Consider the following 20,806-nt stretch of genomic DNA (forward strand, 5'->3'; position numbering starts at 1 on the left):
CGAAACCCTGAATCAATTTGCCGCTTCCAAGTCAATACAGTAATGGTTCAGGTATATGCCATTTAGTTCTTGCGCATAACCCATCTGCAGCAAGAACTTTAGTAGCAATTTGTCCAGAACAAAGTCCTATCGTTACAACTGGCAATATGCATTTGTACGTAAAATATTAAGGTGAATGATAGGTGAAAACAAAGAGATTAAATCACTTTGATAATAAGTGAAAACAAAGAGATTAAATCACTTTGATAATAAGTGAAAACAAAGAGATTAAATCACTTTGATAATAAGTGAAAACATAGAACACTTATGTACATTCTCAATGTACAAGAAAATTACATACGTAGGACCAGTCACAAGACTGTACTTCACCCGTCCATTAGTTGTTCAAGGTGATCATAAGTAATTCTGCTGCACCATATTTAGGTCACTTGCAAACCCTTAGATTTACAGAAAGTTCTGCTTTTCCAAATTTCCAAACTGTTTTGCATTTACTTGCTCCTGAGTTAGCAATGAACCCAAGGATCTGATGACATGCTTTAGGCCCTCATCATTTTTATGAGCCTTACGAACTTGCTGTGAGGGAAATCTGGCAGAAATGCATTTATTTTGGAATGCTACTATATATGATACCATTTTCGTTTTTCCATTGCCTTGACAAGCTCGTTCGCTAAAGATGCAAAGTCTTCGGCTCCATTCCGTAGGTCTTCAGTTTGTCTACTGATTCTCTGAAGAAAAAAATGATGATTGTTACGGCAGACTCCACGAAAATCACATTTCTAATGATCACACAGAAATCAATACACTGAAATAAATTTGGCATCTCTGTGTGGAGATAAATCACTATTAAGAAACAGTAAAGAGAAGAGATGTCATCAATAGTTATATGCCAAAGTCCAAGAGGTAACATTCAGCACTTCCTCTCCCCTTTCCGCATCTACTGAGACTTTTCCCCCATTGCCTCATGCTACTTTGCACTGGATTCTAATGCAAGAAGGCATTACCACTACTAATGCGAGTAGTAAAATACATGTAGCTCTGTGTCATTCTTTTGTGTGTACTATTCCATATCTATTTTAGCACATTGCACAACTTTGCCTTAAAACGCAATTTTGTGTACTACTGCATATCCATTTCTGTTTTTAGTTAGTCCCTCTTTATCTTCTACTTTGGACTGCAGTCTAGACCAACGCATTACCATTACTAATATCAGTAAAATACATCTAGCTTTATGTCATTCTTTTGAAGGTGAGTTTACCTCAAGCTTTTCTTGGCGCTCGAGAAGCTTGTTTCTGGCTTGTCCAGCAACGGAGGAGGCATCCTGGAAATAAGAAAAACAGATCAAACAAACCAAATGATTAAAACGCCCCTATGTGGTCAGAGTGTGGTGGTCAAAGAACAAACTCAAATTACCCCCGCTTTTCTGTACGTGGCAATGATTTCTTCCCGTGTTCTAAGTCTCGGCTTAATGTCAGCACCATCACCAAACAATTTTTCTCGTTCACTTTTCTCATCTGCGAATCAAAAGGAGTATCTCCACTTACTCTAAGGCTTGTCCACATGACAAATTCAAGTTGAATAAGAACAGAATATTCTGCACCTTTATCTTTGTTATTTACTTCATGAGAGGAAGTGGATACCGAAGGCACAGGTTCATCAATTACGATGTCATCTGTAAACATTTACTGTTAGCCACATAGAATAGACAGGACACCATCCTGACACATCAAAGGTGTAAGGTGCGATGTCTGAGTAAGAAAATATTACAAGGGGTGGGTGGGGCGAGAAGCATGAAACCTATATTAAGCTCAGCAGCTCCCTGTTCATCTGTAGTGGTTGATGACTCTGGAAAAGGGTCTGTCATGAAGATTTCCTCTAGGCGATCAAAATTAGAGTTAGAATTGGAGTCATGATATGTAGGTTTGTCTGATCTCCGTCCCCTAAATCCTTTTACAATGCCGCCAAGAATGCCAAGATTACCTCCCTGTAGTACCAAGCCAAGCAGTTGTACAAAACAGATAAGCAATATAAAAAAAATTGAGAAACCAACAGAATCAGTTTTTAAGACCTGTTTTCTCTTGGGATCAGATGAAACACTAATTGCAGCATTTGCCGCAGCCTCAAGCACTTCATCATGAAGATTAGGCAGGGACTCGGGAATCCTGAAAAAAAAGAAAGTATGTTCTTTTTATAAAGTGTATTCTGGACCTTCTCTTATGCTCAAATAAGCATATTGGTGAATCTGCTCATGAACATGATAAGGATACCTGAAATCATTTTCACCCACTAATAGAGAAATAAACGCCACTTCAGAGCCATTTGCCTGTGCAAAATGCTCAGCATTAAAATGCATTATCACAGCAACGCATAAGACATTTGAGAAAAGGAAAGACTTTATGTAAACATAGTTTTTCCAAGATCCTTCACATTTACTAGTAACAGTAAATTTCCATATGAATTAAGTTTAGTAGGCATGAGATTGGCAGTAATTATTAATAGCACAATCCTTACAGCATTACCAATACAATATGTCCATTTTCTGTAGAGCTGATCATTCTTTCCATGTTAGCCTTGAAGTTCCACCTTAAGTCTGACATAAAAGAGAATTCCTTCACCAACTCCAGATCAGGCAACGATCTGTATAAGAATAGGTTTATAATAGCTTCTAGTTAATTTCTGCTATTCTTAATTTATGTCATTGAGAAACATTCAAAACAAAGAAGCTAAGACTTCTGATAAGAATCTAATAAGTAATCCTCTGGATAATGAAAATACAGTATAAACTGACAGAAATTTGAGATGGAGTGATTTACCTGATCTCCATTGCTCCTGTTTGATAGAATACTAAGAGTCCACAAACTTTTTCATCTTTCTTGAAAATTGTAGACCAACAACAGTGCTTGGAAAGTTTGACTTTATAAATAGATTTACTTTCTCCCTAGAAACCATATCATGTTAATAAAAACATATAATCAAAGGCATGGAAATGGGAAAAATTGGGGGGCTTACTTGAACCACAGACTTGGCCGGGTATATACGTAGTGAATCATTACAACAAAGCAAGATAAATGACTCCTTCAAGCTCTGTGCAGATGGAATTTTATCCGAAGAGTGCTCTTCAGTTTCACATTTCTCATTCCCCTGAGCACCACTCTGTGAAAGCTCGTTTATTAACTCACCATCCTTTGACAACTGTTTGTCATCTACAGACCTAAGGGTTGCTGCCCGGCTTTCTGAAGTATAACTACCAGTAAGTAATACATACACTCAGAGAAAGAAAATTTAATTTACATTAATGGGGAATACTTGCCTATAACATACAATGAAATTGCTGTTGACTTCTTCAACTGTACAGGCCTTGAGATAATCATGCCACGACCATCAGTAATATAGAGACTTGCGTCCTTAGTTAAAATGAATATATGTTCTCCTGTAGAGTTTTCTGGGATTTTGGGGACCGATTCATTTGTAACTCTAGCATTTTCAGAAGCAAAAGTTTTCCAGAGTACCGATATCACTGGTGAGTTGGATATAGACTCTGTTATAAATGCAACAGATAATGAATGTACATCGATCACTGCAATCTGAAACAAAGATAATGTACATAAGCCTCAATACCAATTAACCAAGGATAAGAGGGAACATATAACCTATTTCATGACCCTGACTTCCCTCCAAAAGAGCAGGAAATAAAGCATTTACAAGGTAGTCAGGGCAAAGTGAAATCTAGCACAGTGAGGACTGCCCTCATTAGGTGGCCTTTCATAAACACATAGATTTATATGAAAAGCTAGAAAGATATTACTCACTCGTGAACATTCATATCCAACGATAAGTTTGAATCCACTGATTGTGAATTTCAGTGCCTGAACTCCTGATTCGTAAAGTTTGAAAACAGCTTCGCACCTAGGTCCTTGAACTCGAGAAGAACTGCGAACTGTAGAAATGATGATGAATATCAAGTTGAGAAAACATATGGCCACTGATTTATTAAGACATTATATGCCTTAAAAATTTTGTGAAATAACTCCCTTTTCCTAATATCTTTTCAAAAGCTCCTTTGGACTTACCTTCTATAATCCAATTTCAAGGTTGTCAAATAATAGGGCTCTTAGAACAAATGAACCAACTCCACAATGTTTTTGAGCTATTCTAACATGTCAAAACATATAGGCCTGGAATATTTTGCTCAAGTTTTATATGAATCTACCAAGATTGAAATATCGGACCAGATATCTTATACAGAATCTCAATGCACTGTAGAACACTGGACTTAGTAACTCAATCTAATTCCTAAGTGGATGCTTGTAATTCCTATGAATGAGGATGGTGTCAAACAAAAATAGCAGAGGATACTTGGGAATACCAATCTTGCTTAATGTAATTAGTACTTATGCACCATGGCTCAAAACAGAACCCTCCATCCTGATCATAATTTTTATAAATAGACTAGAATCAACTAGATCAAGGATTGAGCAGAGCATCCTGCAGACCATAAGTTTTTATATGAGTTCTCAAACTTGAATCCAATCAATGACATCAATCTTGTGATGAAGGTGCTTCAAAGAATCAAAGAAAGTGAGATAGACAGTTAAAATCACCTTCTCTTTTGGTTTCTGTAACAAAATGGAAGTTTGTCCCGTTGCTGCTACGGAGGTTGTAAAGTTGGACCTGTATAAGATTAAACCAAGAATAAATAAAAATAGCACAAAACAAAAGCTTGTCTAGCTGCTGAGTGTTTGGACATTTAAGAAACACTTCTAACCAGACCACATTCACTGCCAACTGCTAATCTCAATGTGAAGGAGCACAACTCAACTCTGGTCAATGAGGCACCAGAATCAACCAGATCTTCACTGTTCACCTGCCATTCATTAGAAATACATGCATTGTTTGAATACACGTGCGGAAAGATCTACTGGATACAATATAATAAGAAGAATGATTTCTTTTATCTTTATCCATTTTGAGTTCCCTGAGTTCAATTAAATTCCAACCTCATTTGTCAAAATACAAAGGAGCGAAAGGACTGGATAAGTAGCATCCCATATTCGAACTGATCCATCCTCGTAGCCTGCTACATATAGTCTTTGGACCTTCTTATCTTTGCCAAAAGATACATGATTACTTACACCCCCAGTCAATGGCCACTTTTTATTCGCAGGCCACCCCTGTGTTAAACTCATTGCAGCTATCTAATTAGACATAGAAGCATGACTAGGTCAGTTCAGGATCAGGATAACTAACAACTCCTGAAAAAGATATGGAACAGGAAAGGCATACATAGCATAGAAACTTGCCTTGGATTCTATGCCCTCTATGGTTCCATGTATAAGAAAAAGCTCTGCCACTGTCATCCGAGGATCAACAGTTGGTATTCCAGCAGGAAAGTTTATAGCAGAGATAGGTTGTTCCTCCCTGGACTGCAAGTCTGAGGAAGACAGGCTGCCTCTATCATAAATATGTATACGCCCAGGGTTAGACAATACAAATAAGGAAACATTTGCATCACTTCCCGTAGTACCAGCAGATGGAATCAATATCATGTCAGCAAAAGAGCCAGTAAGAGTGAGATCTACACGACCTATGCATCTTACTGCTTCCATTCCAGATGACCATCCAAGATTGAGAACCTGCAACCAAAGAACTTCTGAGAATATCACAAACTAACAATGTCTAGTGTTTCATCAGTTTGAACTTCCAGCAAGAAGATTGTTTATTAAATTCACTGAGGTGTATCACAGACCAATCTACAATAGTAAAGTATATAAGCGTAGGTGGAATTGATTTCTTAAAAGGTATTGGAAATAGAGTTATTTTATTCAGTACATGGATCAGGTTAGCAGGAAAATTATGGGGAGATACATATGTTTACAGAACTGCAGGAAATCAAATTATCAAGGTTTGTAGATCACTGACATATATTAATTTTAAAACAAAGTGAATTTTGATCCCCCAATAAAGAAATCCAACATTTTAATATAAGAGTGCTTCTCCTGGATCAACATCTAAAAGGTAGTGGACCAATAGTATTTCTTCCATAATTTAGATATTCAGAATTAACCTGTCAAAGGTACATTTATAATAGGGACTGAATGTAATATCTGTCAAACATCAAGTCGAGAACCCACCGTAACAACTTCTTCACATCCTATCTCATCACCGCCATAAACAAGAAGCTGACCTTCTGGACGATGACAGGATTTAGTGTCATCCAACCAGTGTAAAACAATGACAGGGAGTCTCTTTTCAGCAGATGACAACTGTAGCTTGACAACATTTGATGATGATCTAGTTTCTTGGCCGCCAACTAAAGAATCTTTTGATGTATTCCAAAATAAAATATCCCCGTCTATATATCCAACAGCAAGAATGGACCCATCAGTAGACGCCCAACAAAGAGCACTGATCTCTTTGTCCAAGTTATGGGAAAGTTCATCACCAACAATATTGGTATCTATATCAATTGGAGGAACAACTTTGTTTTTCAGTTGGAGGACCTTATCACCTCGAACAATAACAACATGTGCCTCAACCACATCCCAAAGAATAATCAGCCCACTCTCATAAGCAATCAGTAGCCTGAAAATTTAGAATATTTTTGTTAAAATTCCATAGAAGTCTCAATATAAGAAGTAGGGCTTCACTTTTGTTCCAAAATTTGTCTTCCTCCATCCCACTTTTATAGTTGCATGTTCCTTTTTAGGTTATTTCATAATATTTTTCTGAGAAAGAAGTTACCCTCATTCTTCATTTACTAATACTCCACTTAAACAAACATAACCAAATGACCTATTAAAAACACTTGGGACCCACATCAATATGAAAGCCATGGGAATCAATATAACAAGACAGAAAACACTGTGAAAGGCAAGATTGAAGACCAACTGGATATAGTCCAACACTTATGGGGCAGGCTCCAACAAGATAAAAGATTAATTAGAAAGTTCAATTATGAGAAAATTGTTGTAGGTTCTTCCATATGCCACGCATGTTATAAACTGTTGAAGATACTCGCTCGACTTAAAATAGAAAATTTCGGAGGAGGCTCAAATGAGAGAAAAGAGAGGGAAGATAGATGAAACAGATAATGAGTACAAGAGATCACTTGGGCTCCTATGCAAACCCCGTCAAGTGTGACCAGCAGCCTATGATGCAAAGCTTTACAGGAGCACAAATAAAGCTTCAAAAGGTAAATTCAGTTAGAAAATTGATCAGAAAATTCACCTCCGACTCTGAGAAAATAGTTGTCAGTTTCTCCATATGTCCTTGTTAGATTTTTCAAGATACTCAGTCAACTCAAAATGCAAATTCTTGTGTAAACTGAAACAAAAGAAAAAAGAGAAAGAGTAATAGACACTAATCACATCTTGCCTATTCCCGGAAGAACAGGGTTGAGGAAGAAGTCCAACTATAGGTTGCCGATTAGAGATTGAGAACCCAGTTGCTTCTGTGAAATAAACAGGAAACTTCTAAGCTGAATGTATATGTGATGCCATTTAAATGTAAAATTACAAAGACAGCAATAACGTGATAAGGAAGCAATACTACACATGAAACAGAGCAGCACGTCTTTCACACCTTATCTAACTGATTAAATTTTCAGGAATGATTTTAAGAGCTTTGAGTGATATAAAATTTTTACTCAATAAAGTAAATGAGTGGACAGTCTTTGATGATACAATAGAAGATTTACTCTCTATATGGCATGAAGCTTAAAATGCAAATAATCTGACAGAGATTTTCAGAGTTCTGGAATAACCTACTCCATAAGATGCATTCTAAAACCAAAATTCCATACTTAATGCCTTAGTCTTTAACTGTAAATATGTTCTTGGAGAACTTTCTCTGAAATATCCTAGGTGACTCCCAGTTACCAGTTTTTATCTGTTTGCTAAGCAGTTTGGACCTAGGGAATATCAGACTATTTTGATGAGCTTAGTATAATTGTTCATAGAGAAACATTAAATTTAAGTCTTGACAATGAGAAATCAACTTGTCACAAGTAGAATGATAATGATCAATGATTCAATATACCAATAAGGGCAAGCAACAACTGAAACCTAAAAATGACCAAGTGAGAGTATGTTTAAGCAATTACTAGATAGTAAACAATGTATGCCATTAAGCAATACTAGTGATTCTTTAAAGTACTAACCGGCGAGAGAATCTGAAGATAGTTGATAATGCAATTTCAGAAGCTCTCCACCGTCTGAATCATACTTCAGAACTGACATTAACCCATATTCGTCACCAACATACCTAGAACAGAAGAGAGACAAGTATCATGTGGCATAAACAAATACCAGTCCCCATGGTGGTCTGCAACACCATGCAACGCAAAATTTACTCATATCAGCATCATACATAAACGACGAGCCACTGATTACAGAGAAGGCAGTTACATTGGATTCCCACTGGAAACTACAAGCTATTGACCTCATCTGCAGATTCCAAACCTGAAAGGTGGAAGGATTTTCAAATAGTTAGCTATTTATCCCAAACCAATTATTTGGAAGCCTCACTGAATCTGAACTTCCTGAGAAGCTATTTTATTTTAAAATTTGAAAGACTTAATGTTATTATGCTAGATTATGGATCATAGAGTTTAACTGAGTGATATTGATATGATAAGAATGTATAAAAGTCTAGAAGCTGAATAGGCAACCCACGTAGATCGAATACTTTCTCTGTCAAGACAGCAATAAAATACTAACACTTTAATCCCAATCTCTTATAAGAAAAAAAGTGTCTTAAAAGTTTGAACTAAGTAGTACTGATGGATCAAATGCATTACCACTTATCACTTTGTATATGCAGAAGTATAATATGACCTGAATGATGAGAACCATTTCAAGGTGAAAGCATATGGAGAGTAAAGATTATTGACATGTAAGGATATATGCTATTTACGAAAAACATTCACAGAGAAAAATGCTTTAAGATGAAAGCAATCAAAGAAAAACTCCATGCCAGGAGAAGACAAACATTTATACTTTTAGGATCCTTATGCTGGCACAAATACTTAGGTTAACAAGAAAATTTATTGACATGGCAACTAGACGAGCCTATGTAAGTGAGGGAACTAAGAAAATAATACATTCCATATCAATTTTCAGGATGTAACCAGTGTTAGAAAAAAATTTAACATGGCATAACTACAATGATGAGAACATAAAGAAAGCACAAGACAGTGTTGTGCATTCCAGATGACAGAAATGAGAAGCATTTCATCCTACACCAACCAAAGGAGATCAAGAGAATTATGCACACCTGAATATCATTATCATTTGTAATGCTAACTAAGAAACCTTGATTCTGCAGAAACTGCAAACAGAAAAATGAGGAAAATCAGAAGTGCAATATGCTTTAGAATCTCAACCTCTAGTTGACAAGTGAATAGCAGTCAAATTAATAGTGCAACTGAAGAGATAACTAGCAAGACATGGCTTAGAATGACACTTGTTTAAAAACATAATGATTATTAACACCAGAGAAAGACATCGTTCGAATTCGGGAGCGCTAAAGATCAAGATATGAACAAAGCCATTCAGCAACAGTGCAGAGTGGGTTTGATCCAACAGACATGAGACGCCCATCGCCAAGAATACAAAGAGCCAATTGACTTGAATAAGAACCTAATTTGTCATCAAATCTTAGTTAATGACTACTACAGTATTACCAATCAGCTAACAATTGACATTCTTGATCACCTATTGATGAAATTCTTTGACGTAGCACATCCTCTCAAGGGCAATACTTACACTGTTTGAGCCAGTTAAATTTCTCTGTCCACAAATTACCCAAAATTATCTTTCCACTGAAAAGCTCATAATGATGATCATTTTAAGTGCCTCAGGCATCAGACATAGAAGGAAGTTCAGTTTATAGCACAGTTGTAGTTGAATTTCAAAAGGCAGATTTTCTAGAGCATCAAGCAAAGTTTGGAGTGAGTATGGATATCGAAGACAAACCTCTAAGTACTTGTAAGGAACCAACTTTGGGGAAATCAAAAGTCCTTCGATATTATCACCACCAATTAACTTTATCCTGCCATCCCTGCATTCAAGTTGCAAAAAGACTATCAGGAATGAGCTGCAGATGGTAATAGGCATGTTCTGAATTGCTAGACAAAGGCCCACATCATGAAAGTATTACCACTAGCACTGCATATATCTTTGAAGATTATGATCTTATGCCATTTACTCTACTTAACAAAGACTGGAAAAATAATGTCCCAAATATCCTGAGTTCTAATGGTGATGAACATAGTCCAGTCTTATTATGGTAAACAACAGGGATAAACCAAGCCAAACTAATGGATTTGAAGCAACACCACAACAAAAAGCACAATGAGGGGAAGCTTCAAAAAGAAAACAACGATCATAAGATATATATGCAATTGAGAATTACGTAAGCCGATCTGAACCATAGACTCTTAAGCTTTTCCTAACAGAACTTGCCAGAACTCCAATAAGATTAATCAACGATCAAGAACTAAATACTCACTTGTCCATCATCATCCATCGCATAACTGATGCGCACATTAGACTCACTTTCACATGGAAACATTTTAGGGTACAAGTTGACGTATCTCCAGTTCAAATATCAAGTCAATACACGCGCAAAGAAAATCTGAAGTAATCACTAAAAATATGTTGTGAACTTACAATGTGCCGATTGCCAGTAGGCGCTGAATCGAATCAAAAGCAAGAATCGAGGCCGTAGAAGGAACTCCATAGTGTACATTGATCCGAAGCTCCACGTCTTCGGACGCCAGTAAACCCTTTTCATGATGCTGCATCGAAAAAATAAGGAGGGGAAAACAAGACAACGAAACACTTGAAATTCCGTTCAGCTGACAGAATAATTAATAGAGGAGCCAATCTTCAAACCTGATGAAGATGAACGGCCTTCTGAATGAGGCGCTTTGCGAACATGTAATCTTTTTAGTATTCGAAAAATCGAACGTCGGAGCTAATCCTTTTAGTATGGGAAAATCGAACGTCGGAGCGTATAGTTGATTCCAGCGTTTCCCGTTTGTTTCAAAGAAGTTGGCGAAATAGGATTTCTCGATTTGTACGCTACACAGAGCCGGAGGATGATTTGTCGTGGGCCCCAAACGGACTTGGGACTTGCAAGGAAAAGGGTTTATGCAACTGCATATACGGGCCGGGTCGATCATTATTCTGGAAGCTGTATTTTTATTTCATTTTAATCGGGTTTCTCTCAACGGCATGTGAAAAAATTTGGTTGAGTGTTTTTGCAAATGTATTTTGTGGGAGATATACCTGTAATTTGTATTTTGAAATTTCAAAATGATTAATATGGTATTTGGCTAAAATTATTTTAGAAAATTTTACATATCTGCTCAAATATTTATAACTAATAATTAACCAAATCCATTAGTATGCGCTATGTTTTCATCTATTTTTTATGGTGGCCTGATCAAAATGTCCTTATTGATTTAAATTATATTTTTGTTTATTTTGTTTATTTTTTTTAATTTTTTATTTTCTTTTAAAAAATAAAAACTAATTCCAAAATATGGAATATCTATTTAGTAGCATATTCACAAACTGGATCAAAGAGTACATCACCACAAGCTCATTCTCATTCTTTCTCAATGGATTGGCTTTTAGATTTTTTGCACCAACCAGAGGCATTCATCAAAGAGACCTTCTCTCCCCCCTATCTTTTCATTATTTACGCATAATTCTTGTCTCGCATTCTTATAAAAATTGAAAACTTAGGAAGGTTTAAAGGTGTCAAAATTAGTCGTAATAACCCTACTATTTCTCATCTTTGCTATGTTGATGATTTAACTATTTTCTGCAGGGCTGAAATTGGTGATGCCCAATGTATCCAAGATTGTATTCTCACGTATGCAACCTGGTCCAATGAAGCCCCAAATCCTTCAAAATCCTTTGTTCATTTCAGCAGTAACATCCCAGCTTCTGTAAAAAGAAATATTCAGGCTGTGTTGCAAATGCCAGAATGCACGCATAAAGCTGTCCATTTGGGTCTCCCATTCTGTAGGCCTCAATCTTGAAAACAGACTTTCAACCAAATCTTTGATAAACTCCCAGGAAAACTCTCTGGTTGAAAAATGAGAAATCTTTCACAAGCGAGTAGGGAAGTCCTCATTAAATCAGTTGGACAACCACATATCAACATTCCTTCTGCCTAAAAGTTTGTGTGATAAAATGAATTCTACTATTAGAAATTTTTGGTGAGGTGCTAGTCATGACAAAACAAAATTTGGCTTTAAAATGTTGGGATGGCATTTGTGCCCCAAAATCTTGGAGGCTTGGGATTTCAACAAAGCATTGGTGTGGAAACATGCTTGGCAAATGTATTAACCCAAAGACAAACTTTGATCCCAAATTCTTGGAGCTAAATATCTTCATTTTAACTCTTTTCTTGAACTTTCAGGGAGAACTGTTGGTGTAGAGAGATCATCCAAGAGCGTCGCCTGCCCTCAAATCATGCAAATATTAGAATTGCTAAGAGAATTTGGAGCCTCAAAGTGCACGACCGTTTCAAACTCCTCATCTGGAGAACACTGTTTGATGCACTTCCTACTAAGGTTAAACGGATGGTTGCTTGTGTTATCCGTAATCATGAAGGTACAATTATTGGTGCAAAAAGTGAGGGAATTTGGGCTCATGATCCAACAGCTGCAGAAGTTTTGGCGTTAAAATATGCTTTTCTTATTCTGGATAACGCAAAGATTGACAAAGCCATTTTCGAGACTGATTCTCTGTTAGCTGCTGCAACGCTCGACGTGACCTGGCAAGCTTGGGCAAAAGTTATCAGCGCCAAAAAACTTTGTGGAAAGTGGCCTCTCGCTGGAGAAATTAAGAAAATTCATACAAGTTGTAATGAGATGGCTCATAGGGTGGCCCAGTGGCCAAGTAGATGTAATTGGTGTGGTTTTATTCCACCTTCCAAATCCCCCCAAGAAGCGTTTTGTGACATTGAAACTATGTGCTTTGAACCTTCTAATGCTTTTTTAAATGAAATCGCAATTCATCAAAAAGAATAAAAAAAAGGATTCAGTAGCGCATAGCATTCAAACTTTTGAGATATTGGTAGTTGTTCAATAGAAAACAAATAACAAGCGAGTGTAATAATGTCATATCGGAATGAGGTCAACAGGGGATGTAGCTCAGATGGTAGAGCGCTCGCTTAGCATGCGAGAGGTACGGGGATCGATACCCCGCATCTCCACATTTTCCATTGCTTAGATTTGGGGCTACCAACTTTATTTTGGGTTAGAGGAGAGGAGAGGAAGATACGATTACGTTTATATATCATTCTATGAAGAGCTCTTATTCACCAAAAGTAGCAATAAGATATATGTACTTATTTAGTTTTTAGTTAATAAATTATTAACTATTAATTTTAATACAACATTACGTAGGATTTCTTAATTATGACTATGTAATTTGTGCACCAAACATATTTATGTTTGATCTTTAATAAATTACATTATAACATATTCTTTTGAAATATAATAAAAAGAAATATTTCTTTTATTGAGTTAAAATTTAATTTCAAAAGAATGAGTTATAGAAAAATATATAAACACGTTACAAGACTAATATTTTTATACAAATTATTATTAATATTAGACTACATATGAAAATGTCAGACGAAAATGGGAGAATCGTGATATGTCATATCAGCGTTTTATAATGAAGCAAAAGGGTATTAAAGTGCGTGCCAATCCAATCTCTCTCATCATCCGCCAACCTTACTACCCGTCTAAGTCTGACTAAGAATAACCAAAACGTCACTCAATTTAATTACTGTTGTAGTATCTCCAACCCCTTCGCTTTTCTCTCCAAATCTCTGCAACTCTGCTTCTCCACCTTTATCGCACAGGTTCTGGAAATCAGTCGCCATGAAAGTTCCTCTTTCCCAAGCTCAAGGTTTTCTATTCTCCCTTTTGACTTGTTTGTTTTCAATTCAGTTGTCTCTCCTTTTTCATTTCCGTTTATTTTTTACAATTATGAGTTTTATGTAATCACATGGTTGAGTATCATTTATGTAATTGGATGAATAATACCATGAATGATGACGCAGAGGATATGATCAAGGAGGCAAAGAGCAACTATTTTGATTTGCCAGGCTTGGATGTTTCCATCGCGTTTCCCCAAGCAACCCCAGCTTCCATCTTCCCCCCTTGTGGTAAGATTTTTTTCCTTAATATTTCATCTATTTCTTTGATATGTATGTGCGGCCTTCAATCTGGGGCTCTGTTAGCAATTAAAATTTTGTGCCTGTGACACTTATGAAATAGTTGGTTTCTGGATGCTTTATATGATTTGTCGCCGTGCTAACTCTGAGCTCTTGAAACTCACAGTGTCAGATTATTATCAGTTTGATGATCTGTTGACTCCTGAGGAGCAAGCTGTCAGGAAGAAAGTACGAGAGTGCATGGAAAAAGAAGTTGCTCCAATAATGGCGAAGGTGCTTCTTGTTCTGTAATCAAACTTTATGTCTTCAGTTTCATATCATACCATAATATTTTTGCCCATTTTTTATGAATGTTTTTGCTATAAGTTCTGTAGCTATGTGTCACAAAATACATAAAATTGCATATAGATTTAAGCATAGATCCGGTCATGGTTTGTTTCTGACAAGGATGGTTTTGTAAATGTGCCTTTTTAGTATTGGGAGAAGGCAGAATTTCCATTTGAAGTGGTTCCAAAGCTTGGAGCGTTGTGCATCGCCGGTGGCAGTATCAAGGTTGTTAAACTGAAACTTTGCCATTTCTTCCAGTTCCTAGAATGATGGCTACAAGAATTTGGACCATGTGGTATCTAACTGGATATAGAATTCAGGGCTATGGTTGTCCGAACCTCTCCATTACTGCAAATGCCATTGCTGCAGCTGAAGTTGCAAGAGTTGATGCCAGCTGCTCTACTTTCATTTTGGTTCATTCTTCTTTGGCAATGCTGACTATTGGTATGTCTTGCTATTTTTTCTTGATTGATGGTCCTTGTTTTCTTTTCATGCTAGTTTTGGTTGATTTGTAGGTCATTTGCAGTTTATTTGTGTTGATGAACTTATTATGATTTCTTGGTCTGTCAAGGATAGGACTGTGTGGATCAGAAGCACAAAAGCAGAAATATTTACCATCTCTTGCAGTCCTAAAGACCATAGCATGTTGGGTGAGGAAGTCTTCTCAGTGCATAATATCCTGAACATTTGCCCTTCTCCATATTTCAATAACTATAGTATGGTTTTGATTGGACATAGGCTCTGACGGAACCTGATTATGGTAGCGATGCAAGTGCTTTGGGAACAACTGCAAGGAAGGTCTGGATAAATGTTACTATTTACCCCCCTCTCTTTCCTTCAAACATTGCGTATTGGTAATTGGGTATATTTACTTGTTTTGGGGTGTCACCATGGGGATAGATTGTTTAGAAGGAGTCTCACCAAAAATTTTCTTCATCCTGTTCAAAATGTATTGCATATCTTCTGTGTTAGTGTGTGTATGTGTGCACTTTGCATATGTTCTTCAATTGTAGATTGATTTATCGTTTTCAATTAATCAGGTTGAGGGAGGCTGGATTCTTGATGGGCAAAAGCGCTGGATAGGCAACAGTACTTTTGCGGATGTTTTAGTTGTTTTTGCTAGAAACACCTCCACAAATCAGATAAATGGGTAAGTGAAAAAAATATAGCCTCTTGCTTGTGCCCCTTCTCTGCATAATTGAGAGTCTTATCTATGGAAACGCATCGATTTAGATAATCCAGTTTCCAATTAATCAGTATCAGCTTTTTCTTTTAGTTCTTTTGTGCTCATTGCGGTTTTGCTGGCCTTTCTCCTAAGTGATACCAGTCAGCATTTGTGCTGCTAATGGTCGAGACCTGGCGGATATATTTGGTGCAATATCTTCTTTATGGAAAAGCATCTGTCATGTACTTTGGAATTATGGTATAATAAAGCTATCTATGTCTGTAATATCTAATGGCTGATATGCATCTGCTACAGATTCATCCTAAAGAAGAACACTCCAGGTTTACAAGCTACTAAAATAGAAAACAAAATTGGCCTGAGAATGGTTCAAAATGGTGATATTCTATTGAAGAGCGTTTTTGTCCCTGACGAAGACAGACTTCCTGGAGTTAATTCTTTTCAAGATACAAGCAAGGTATCAAATTGTGGTACTTGACCATCAGTCCAATATTCTGTTTGGTTCTTAGATGTTAAATGCCCGGATATGTGACATCAAACATCCTTTACATAATTCATCTCTTGAACAAATTTACTAGCATATATTCTCAATTATTGTTGTAATATTACATCCCTTGCTCGATTACGTTTAATACTTTAATCTATATTTACCTTTCTGATTCAACTTTATCTGGAAAATAGGTGCTTGCTGTTTCGCGCGTCATGGTCGCCTGGCAACCTATTGGCATATCAATGGGCGTTTATGATATGTGTCACAGGTAGTTAATAATGCCTTTTAATTTTATTATGGTTTAAACACTCATTGAAGTGGATTATCAGAAGGAAAACGTAAGGTCACCTTACCAAATCTTGGTCGTCAAAAGTATGATATTTTTCTGCTCCACTATGTCAGTGTGAAGTTTGAATCACAGACTCTAAATTAGTACCAGACCGTTCTTGTTGCCAACCTGTGCTTCAACTGGCCTTCTTTAAATATGCATGAATTATCTTAATGAAATGTTTTTCAGCTTCTTTGTAATGGCATAGAGCAATTGAAATTATAATTTATCAATCCTTAATGTACAGTTATTTAATTCCTTTATATTCCCTCTTGAGGCTTTAATGTGAACTTGATGTCTGATGCTGGAAGGTACCTGAAGGAGAGGAAGCAATTTGGTGCTCCATTGGCAGCTTTCCAGCTCAACCAACAGAAACTAGTTCGCATGTTAGGTAATGTTCAGGCAATGTTTCTTGTTGGTTGGCGTCTATGCAAGCTGTACGAGAGTGGAAAAATGACTCCTGGTCATGCTAGCATGGGCAAGGTAAAATGTCGCTGTTCTGATTTAATCGGGAATCGGGGAATAATTAATGTTTGGTTTCTTAACCAATGGGTTTATGGTTTGTGTCAGTCTTGGATTAGCTTGAAGGCTAGGGAAACTGTTTCTCTTGGGCGAGAATTACTTGGTGGCAATGGAATTTTGGCTGACTTTCTCGTTGCAAAGGTGTGATAGCATGTCTTGTACTATATTATTTTTACCCAAAGTAGGGATATATATAAAATATTCGGCCATGTGTCATCCTAGAACGCACTAGAGTTTTAACCTTGGTTAGTTCAAGTTATGATGTGTAGCTGATGACTTGATTTTTTTGCTTTGGTGGTTTTTGCTCAGGCTTTCTGTGATTTGGAGCCTATATACACGTATGAAGGTACTTACGACATCAACACCTTGGTAACAGGCAGGGAGATAACTGGCATTGCCAGTTTCAAGCCAGCTGCATTGAGCAACCGGAGCCGTCTCTAAACTTGCTCGCACTCATGCCCAGGATGCTAAAATCATGCTTCAAGTTGGGGGATCTGTCTAAGTTGTGGCCAACAGTGGATCTTAGCTGGGCTCTGATGTATAATTTAAGGAAACCAACATAATGGAGTCGCAAGCATAAAGTTTACTTGCCCCAGAGAAACTGTTGTTTGTGACCAGTTTAAGTTCTTGTAATAAATTTATCTACTAAATTTTGCTGCCTATTGTTGTTTGACACATATTTTAGTATATCGACATTGCATCTCCAGATTATAATTCATTATATTTGCAGTGTGAATTGTGGACTTTTAACATTCTGACATTTCGTCCTCTGTGGAGAAAAGGCTAATGGATTTAGAGAGGGAGTCTTTTAGAGAATAGGTTGCTCTCAAGGCGTTCTAAGAGTTAAGTGCACCTTTAACTGGTCCAATAAGCAATGTTGTAACGAAGATTTAAAGTCCGTCTCCGCCAGTGATATTCTTTACCCAGCAGTCAGTACGCTTCAATCAAACCCTGATGAATACAAGGGGTTCTTAGCATAATGTAACCCCTACGAATTTTGAGCCGCCCAGTCGCATGTTGGACGCTTTTCTTCTTGGAAGTGTAATGACTTGAAATATTTGGTGGCTTCCCAGTAGCTCGGATATTATGAGGAGCTTGTGGAAGACTCGGCACTAACAGCATCTAAATCGTTCGGAAATTAAATATGTAATTTGGCAAATTTTTTCTTGATTGGATTTTTTCGCACAGTACCAATATCATCCATATCACATGGGGCGCTTGCATTTTCCCAATCATGAAACCATGAACTGCGAACCAAATTGACTTTTAGTACCTTTTACATTTTACATACTACAAATACAAATTTCGCCAATCAAAATCTCAGAGGGGTTCAATCAATAGTAACTTTTCTGTAATAAAACGAGACGAAGCTCAGCTCTTTTACCAATCAACACAAAAGAAATGCAAGAAGATGAATATACATGAACTAAATACAGCCACAATCTTCCAGGAACACTACAGAATATCAGCATTCAGAAGAAGGGACCCCGTTGTTTTGTTATCAACTAAAAAATTATGTGACTTCAATGTCAAACAATTTCCCCATCACAAGAATGCAGCAATATGACTATGAAAATGGGGAAAGCCACAATCAGCAAGCATCATCTCTTCTTGAAGCCATATTTCTTCCTCTCATAGAACAAATCAGTCTTGGCGCTACCCAAATTTACTATCTTCGGACACCCATCCCTGTCTTTTTCCAGCTGAGTGCACTCTTTGCAATAGTAGGCATCTGAGATCCCCACCCCTCCACAGATTACACACCGCCCTTGAAAAGATCCATAGTTGCACTCATCACATATCCGTACAAGAGTGCAAGGACGCACATATGAATCGCATATCACGCATTTACCATCATCTTTTTCACATAGCCTGCCTATCGCTATTCCTGGCTGCTTGCGGCACATGATTAAATCAGGATGATGTTTAGCCATAACCCCTGGACCTCTTCCTACAAATATTCACTGCATGATATTACCCATGTTACAGTCAATAGTTTATTTCACATGAAGAACATAATTTCTTCCTATCAGAGGAAGCAGGAACCGAGATTAACATAAAAAGAAGAATCATATCCTTAATGGTTTTGTATATTGCCATAGCAAAAAGCATAATTACACATGCCAATATGGTAGAAACCATCCTCTCTTCTATGAAAAAGCCAAACTGTGATTTCTTTGACACCTTTCCAATAACAACCACAACATTCGTTTTGTCCTTAACTAAGAATATGAGTTCAAAACTCAAACATAGGGTTCCACAACAGAAAAGAATAATACAAAATTGATATAAGTGATGCATGATGATATAGGCTGCTAGTAATCAAGCATACAAACAAATATGTCTAAAAACATCCAGAAGAGCTGTAGACCTTCTAGAGAGTTTGAGCTAAAGAAAGATATACTTTACGTGCTATGCAGGAAAGACTAATAAATTAGTGGGCTGCACCGCCCATTGTACGACTTCATAAATAGCACCTATATCACTTGCACAACTGGTGAATAGGAAGAGGCCGACACCCTTTCACTATAATAATGGAGAACATATTGGCTTGAGTAAGGACACAAGATTAATCCAATAAAATTTGGGCACATTTTCGGTTCTTCACCGTCGGAAGTTCCTTACCACATCACATGAAAAGTCCAGATGTTTTTCACTTTTGCCAGCTGACTTAGTTCTAAGATTTAGAAATGCTAAAAATTGGATACTTTGTTGCAGTAACAACTGAGAATTTTAAGCTATCACTTGAGTTACTAAGATGAGCAGCCACAAGGTTCCTAGATGTCTCCAATTCATTGCTTTCACGACAAATACACCCATTTAAAGTCTAAGGTTTCTCAATACACGTTATATTTTACTCAAATTATTACTCTAAAACAGAAAATTCACTTGAATCTTATCTTAAAAGCGCTGTAAAGATTATATATAAAACCCTCGGTCTCTCCTCTTTATTCCACATAATTTTCAAACAGAAAAATATTGATCACATATTTAATCAGGACATAATCACAAAATAGGGCACAGAATCCCTCAGTGTTCATGTGCTCGCGTGAAGTGCATGAGAGGGAAAAGAGAGAACCTGCAACGACGAGGCGCCGATTGAACTGCGCAGACGTGATAAGGAAGTCTGATCGCCTTTTATATTTTCCTTTCCCCTTTTTCTTGTTCTAGGTCAATCATATGTATCTTCATGAGCTGGGTTTTATCATTTAATCCCTCATCTCCATTTAATTGCATCACTCACCTCAGAAAGTAACACTGTTTATGTGGGCTCCTTCATTCATTTTGTTAAAAGCAACAGTGTTAAGAGCTCTGACCTCCTCCTTTGACTTTCAAGTCTTTTAATCTCACGAAGCTACATTGGGATTAACCACTCGGTGGCTAGGAATATTTGAAATGAACTTTCTGTTGGACAATAAAACCTGTGACGCTGTGTGGCAAAAAAAAGTCATTGCTCTGAATTCAAAACTTTGGTAAGATTGAAGTGCAATTATTATAAAAATGTTTGGTTCCTAAGATTAACAAATACTTTCTAATACGTGCATTCATAACAAAGAGGTAGAATAGTAGATTAACAAGTTAAACATGGAAAGAAAGAACCAAAAACAGTAGAGAAAGAGAAGAAGAGAGCTCAGTATCCGTGTGTCAAATGATATACAACCGAAGCCTATTTACAGAGAGAAAAGGTTTAGGTTGCTGAGAGATGTTGTCCAAGATGAAAATACTATAGGAGAACGCTATAAATGCCATTATT

General features: G+C 36.9%; 3 protein-coding genes, 1 long non-coding RNA gene and 1 other non-coding gene across 7 annotated transcripts; 3 read left to right on the plus strand and 2 right to left on the minus strand.

The window, feature by feature from the left end:
• Positions 1-253: 253 nt before the first annotated feature.
• Positions 254-11,156, minus strand: LOC105174577 (uncharacterized). Of its 3 annotated transcripts, XM_011096720.3 has the most exons (24): positions 10,893-11,149; positions 10,668-10,795; positions 9,972-10,056; positions 9,271-9,324; positions 8,365-8,456; positions 8,156-8,259; positions 7,372-7,447; positions 6,129-6,579; positions 5,298-5,630; positions 4,995-5,192; positions 4,763-4,861; positions 4,599-4,668; positions 3,807-3,934; positions 3,308-3,581; positions 3,007-3,230; positions 2,811-2,935; positions 2,517-2,634; positions 2,265-2,320; positions 2,066-2,159; positions 1,795-1,981; positions 1,598-1,669; positions 1,411-1,511; positions 1,256-1,318; positions 254-725 (listed from the first exon to the last, which is right to left on the minus strand). In XM_011096720.3, the coding sequence occupies exons 1-24, from the start codon at positions 10,935-10,937 to the stop codon at positions 618-620; spliced, it is 3,285 nt and encodes a 1,094-aa protein (XP_011095022.1). In that variant the 5' UTR covers positions 10,938-11,149; the 3' UTR covers positions 254-617. The 3 variants fall into 3 exon arrangements, 2 of the variants coding, with proteins under 2 accessions (XP_011095022.1, XP_011095024.1); XM_011096722.3 differs by lacking the exons at positions 9,972-10,056; positions 10,668-10,795; positions 10,893-11,149 and having other exon boundaries at positions 8,403-8,456; XR_016062871.1 differs by lacking the exons at positions 254-725; positions 1,256-1,318; positions 1,411-1,511; positions 1,598-1,669 and having other exon boundaries at positions 1,940-1,981; positions 2,509-2,634; positions 10,893-11,156.
• Positions 11,157-11,583: 427 nt separating this feature from the next.
• Positions 11,584-12,986, plus strand: LOC148785149 (uncharacterized). Its single transcript, XR_016062923.1, has 2 exons — positions 11,584-12,352; positions 12,433-12,986. It is a non-coding gene; the product is annotated as an uncharacterized LOC148785149 (long non-coding RNA).
• Positions 12,987-13,157: 171 nt separating this feature from the next.
• TRNAA-AGC (transfer RNA alanine (anticodon AGC)) lies at positions 13,158-13,230 on the plus strand. The gene has a single exon. It is a non-coding gene; the product is annotated as a tRNA-Ala (tRNA).
• Positions 13,231-13,731: 501 nt separating this feature from the next.
• On the plus strand, positions 13,732-17,788 carry ACX4 (acyl-CoA oxidase 4). Its single transcript, XM_011096724.3, has 13 exons — positions 13,732-13,934; positions 14,089-14,193; positions 14,369-14,475; positions 14,677-14,754; positions 14,850-14,973; positions 15,106-15,179; positions 15,268-15,327; positions 15,570-15,679; positions 16,010-16,169; positions 16,394-16,470; positions 16,842-17,013; positions 17,101-17,193; positions 17,362-17,788. Exons 1-13 carry the CDS (start codon positions 13,907-13,909, stop codon positions 17,491-17,493), a joined length of 1,320 nt encoding a protein of 439 aa, XP_011095026.1. The 5' UTR covers positions 13,732-13,906; the 3' UTR covers positions 17,494-17,788.
• Positions 17,789-18,381: 593 nt separating this feature from the next.
• Positions 18,382-20,618, minus strand: LOC105174579 (PHD finger-like domain-containing protein 5A). Its single transcript, XM_011096725.3, has 2 exons — positions 20,132-20,618; positions 18,382-19,016 (listed from the first exon to the last, which is right to left on the minus strand). The coding sequence occupies exon 2, from the start codon at positions 18,984-18,986 to the stop codon at positions 18,654-18,656; it is 333 nt and encodes a 110-aa protein (XP_011095027.1). The 5' UTR covers positions 18,987-19,016; positions 20,132-20,618; the 3' UTR covers positions 18,382-18,653.
• Positions 20,619-20,806: the final 188 nt, after the last annotated feature.

Source organism: Sesamum indicum, linkage group LG11 (assembly GCF_026168435.1).
Source record: "Sesamum indicum cultivar Baizhima isolate 11 linkage group LG11, ASM2616843v1, whole genome shotgun sequence".
In the NCBI taxonomy this organism is placed as follows: Eukaryota; Viridiplantae; Streptophyta; class Magnoliopsida; order Lamiales; family Pedaliaceae; genus Sesamum; species Sesamum indicum.

Excerpts from the sequence above, each read along its gene's own strand:
- LOC105174577 (XM_011096720.3), bottom strand. The coding sequence starts at position 10,937 with ATGTTCGCAAAGCGCCTCATTCAGAAGGCCGTTCATCTTCATCAG. Across the intron at positions 10,796-10,892 it reads AGGCCGTTCATCTTCATCAG|CATCATGAAAAGGGTTTACT; the intron begins GTTTGAAGATTG and ends TTTTCGATGCAG. Across the intron at positions 5,631-6,128 it reads GATGTGAAGAAGTTGTTACG|GTTCTCAATCTTGGATGGTC; the intron begins GTGGGTTCTCGA and ends CTTTGGTTGCAG.
- ACX4 (XM_011096724.3), top strand. The coding sequence starts at position 13,907 with ATGAAAGTTCCTCTTTCCCAAGCTCAAG. Across the intron at positions 14,476-14,676 it reads TTGCTCCAATAATGGCGAAG|TATTGGGAGAAGGCAGAATT; the intron begins GTGCTTCTTGTT and ends GTGCCTTTTTAG. Across the intron at positions 16,170-16,393 it reads CTTTTCAAGATACAAGCAAG|GTGCTTGCTGTTTCGCGCGT; the intron begins GTATCAAATTGT and ends TCTGGAAAATAG.
- LOC105174579 (XM_011096725.3), bottom strand. The coding sequence starts at position 18,986 with ATGGCTAAACATCATCCTGATTTAATCATGTGCCGCAAGCAGCCAGGA.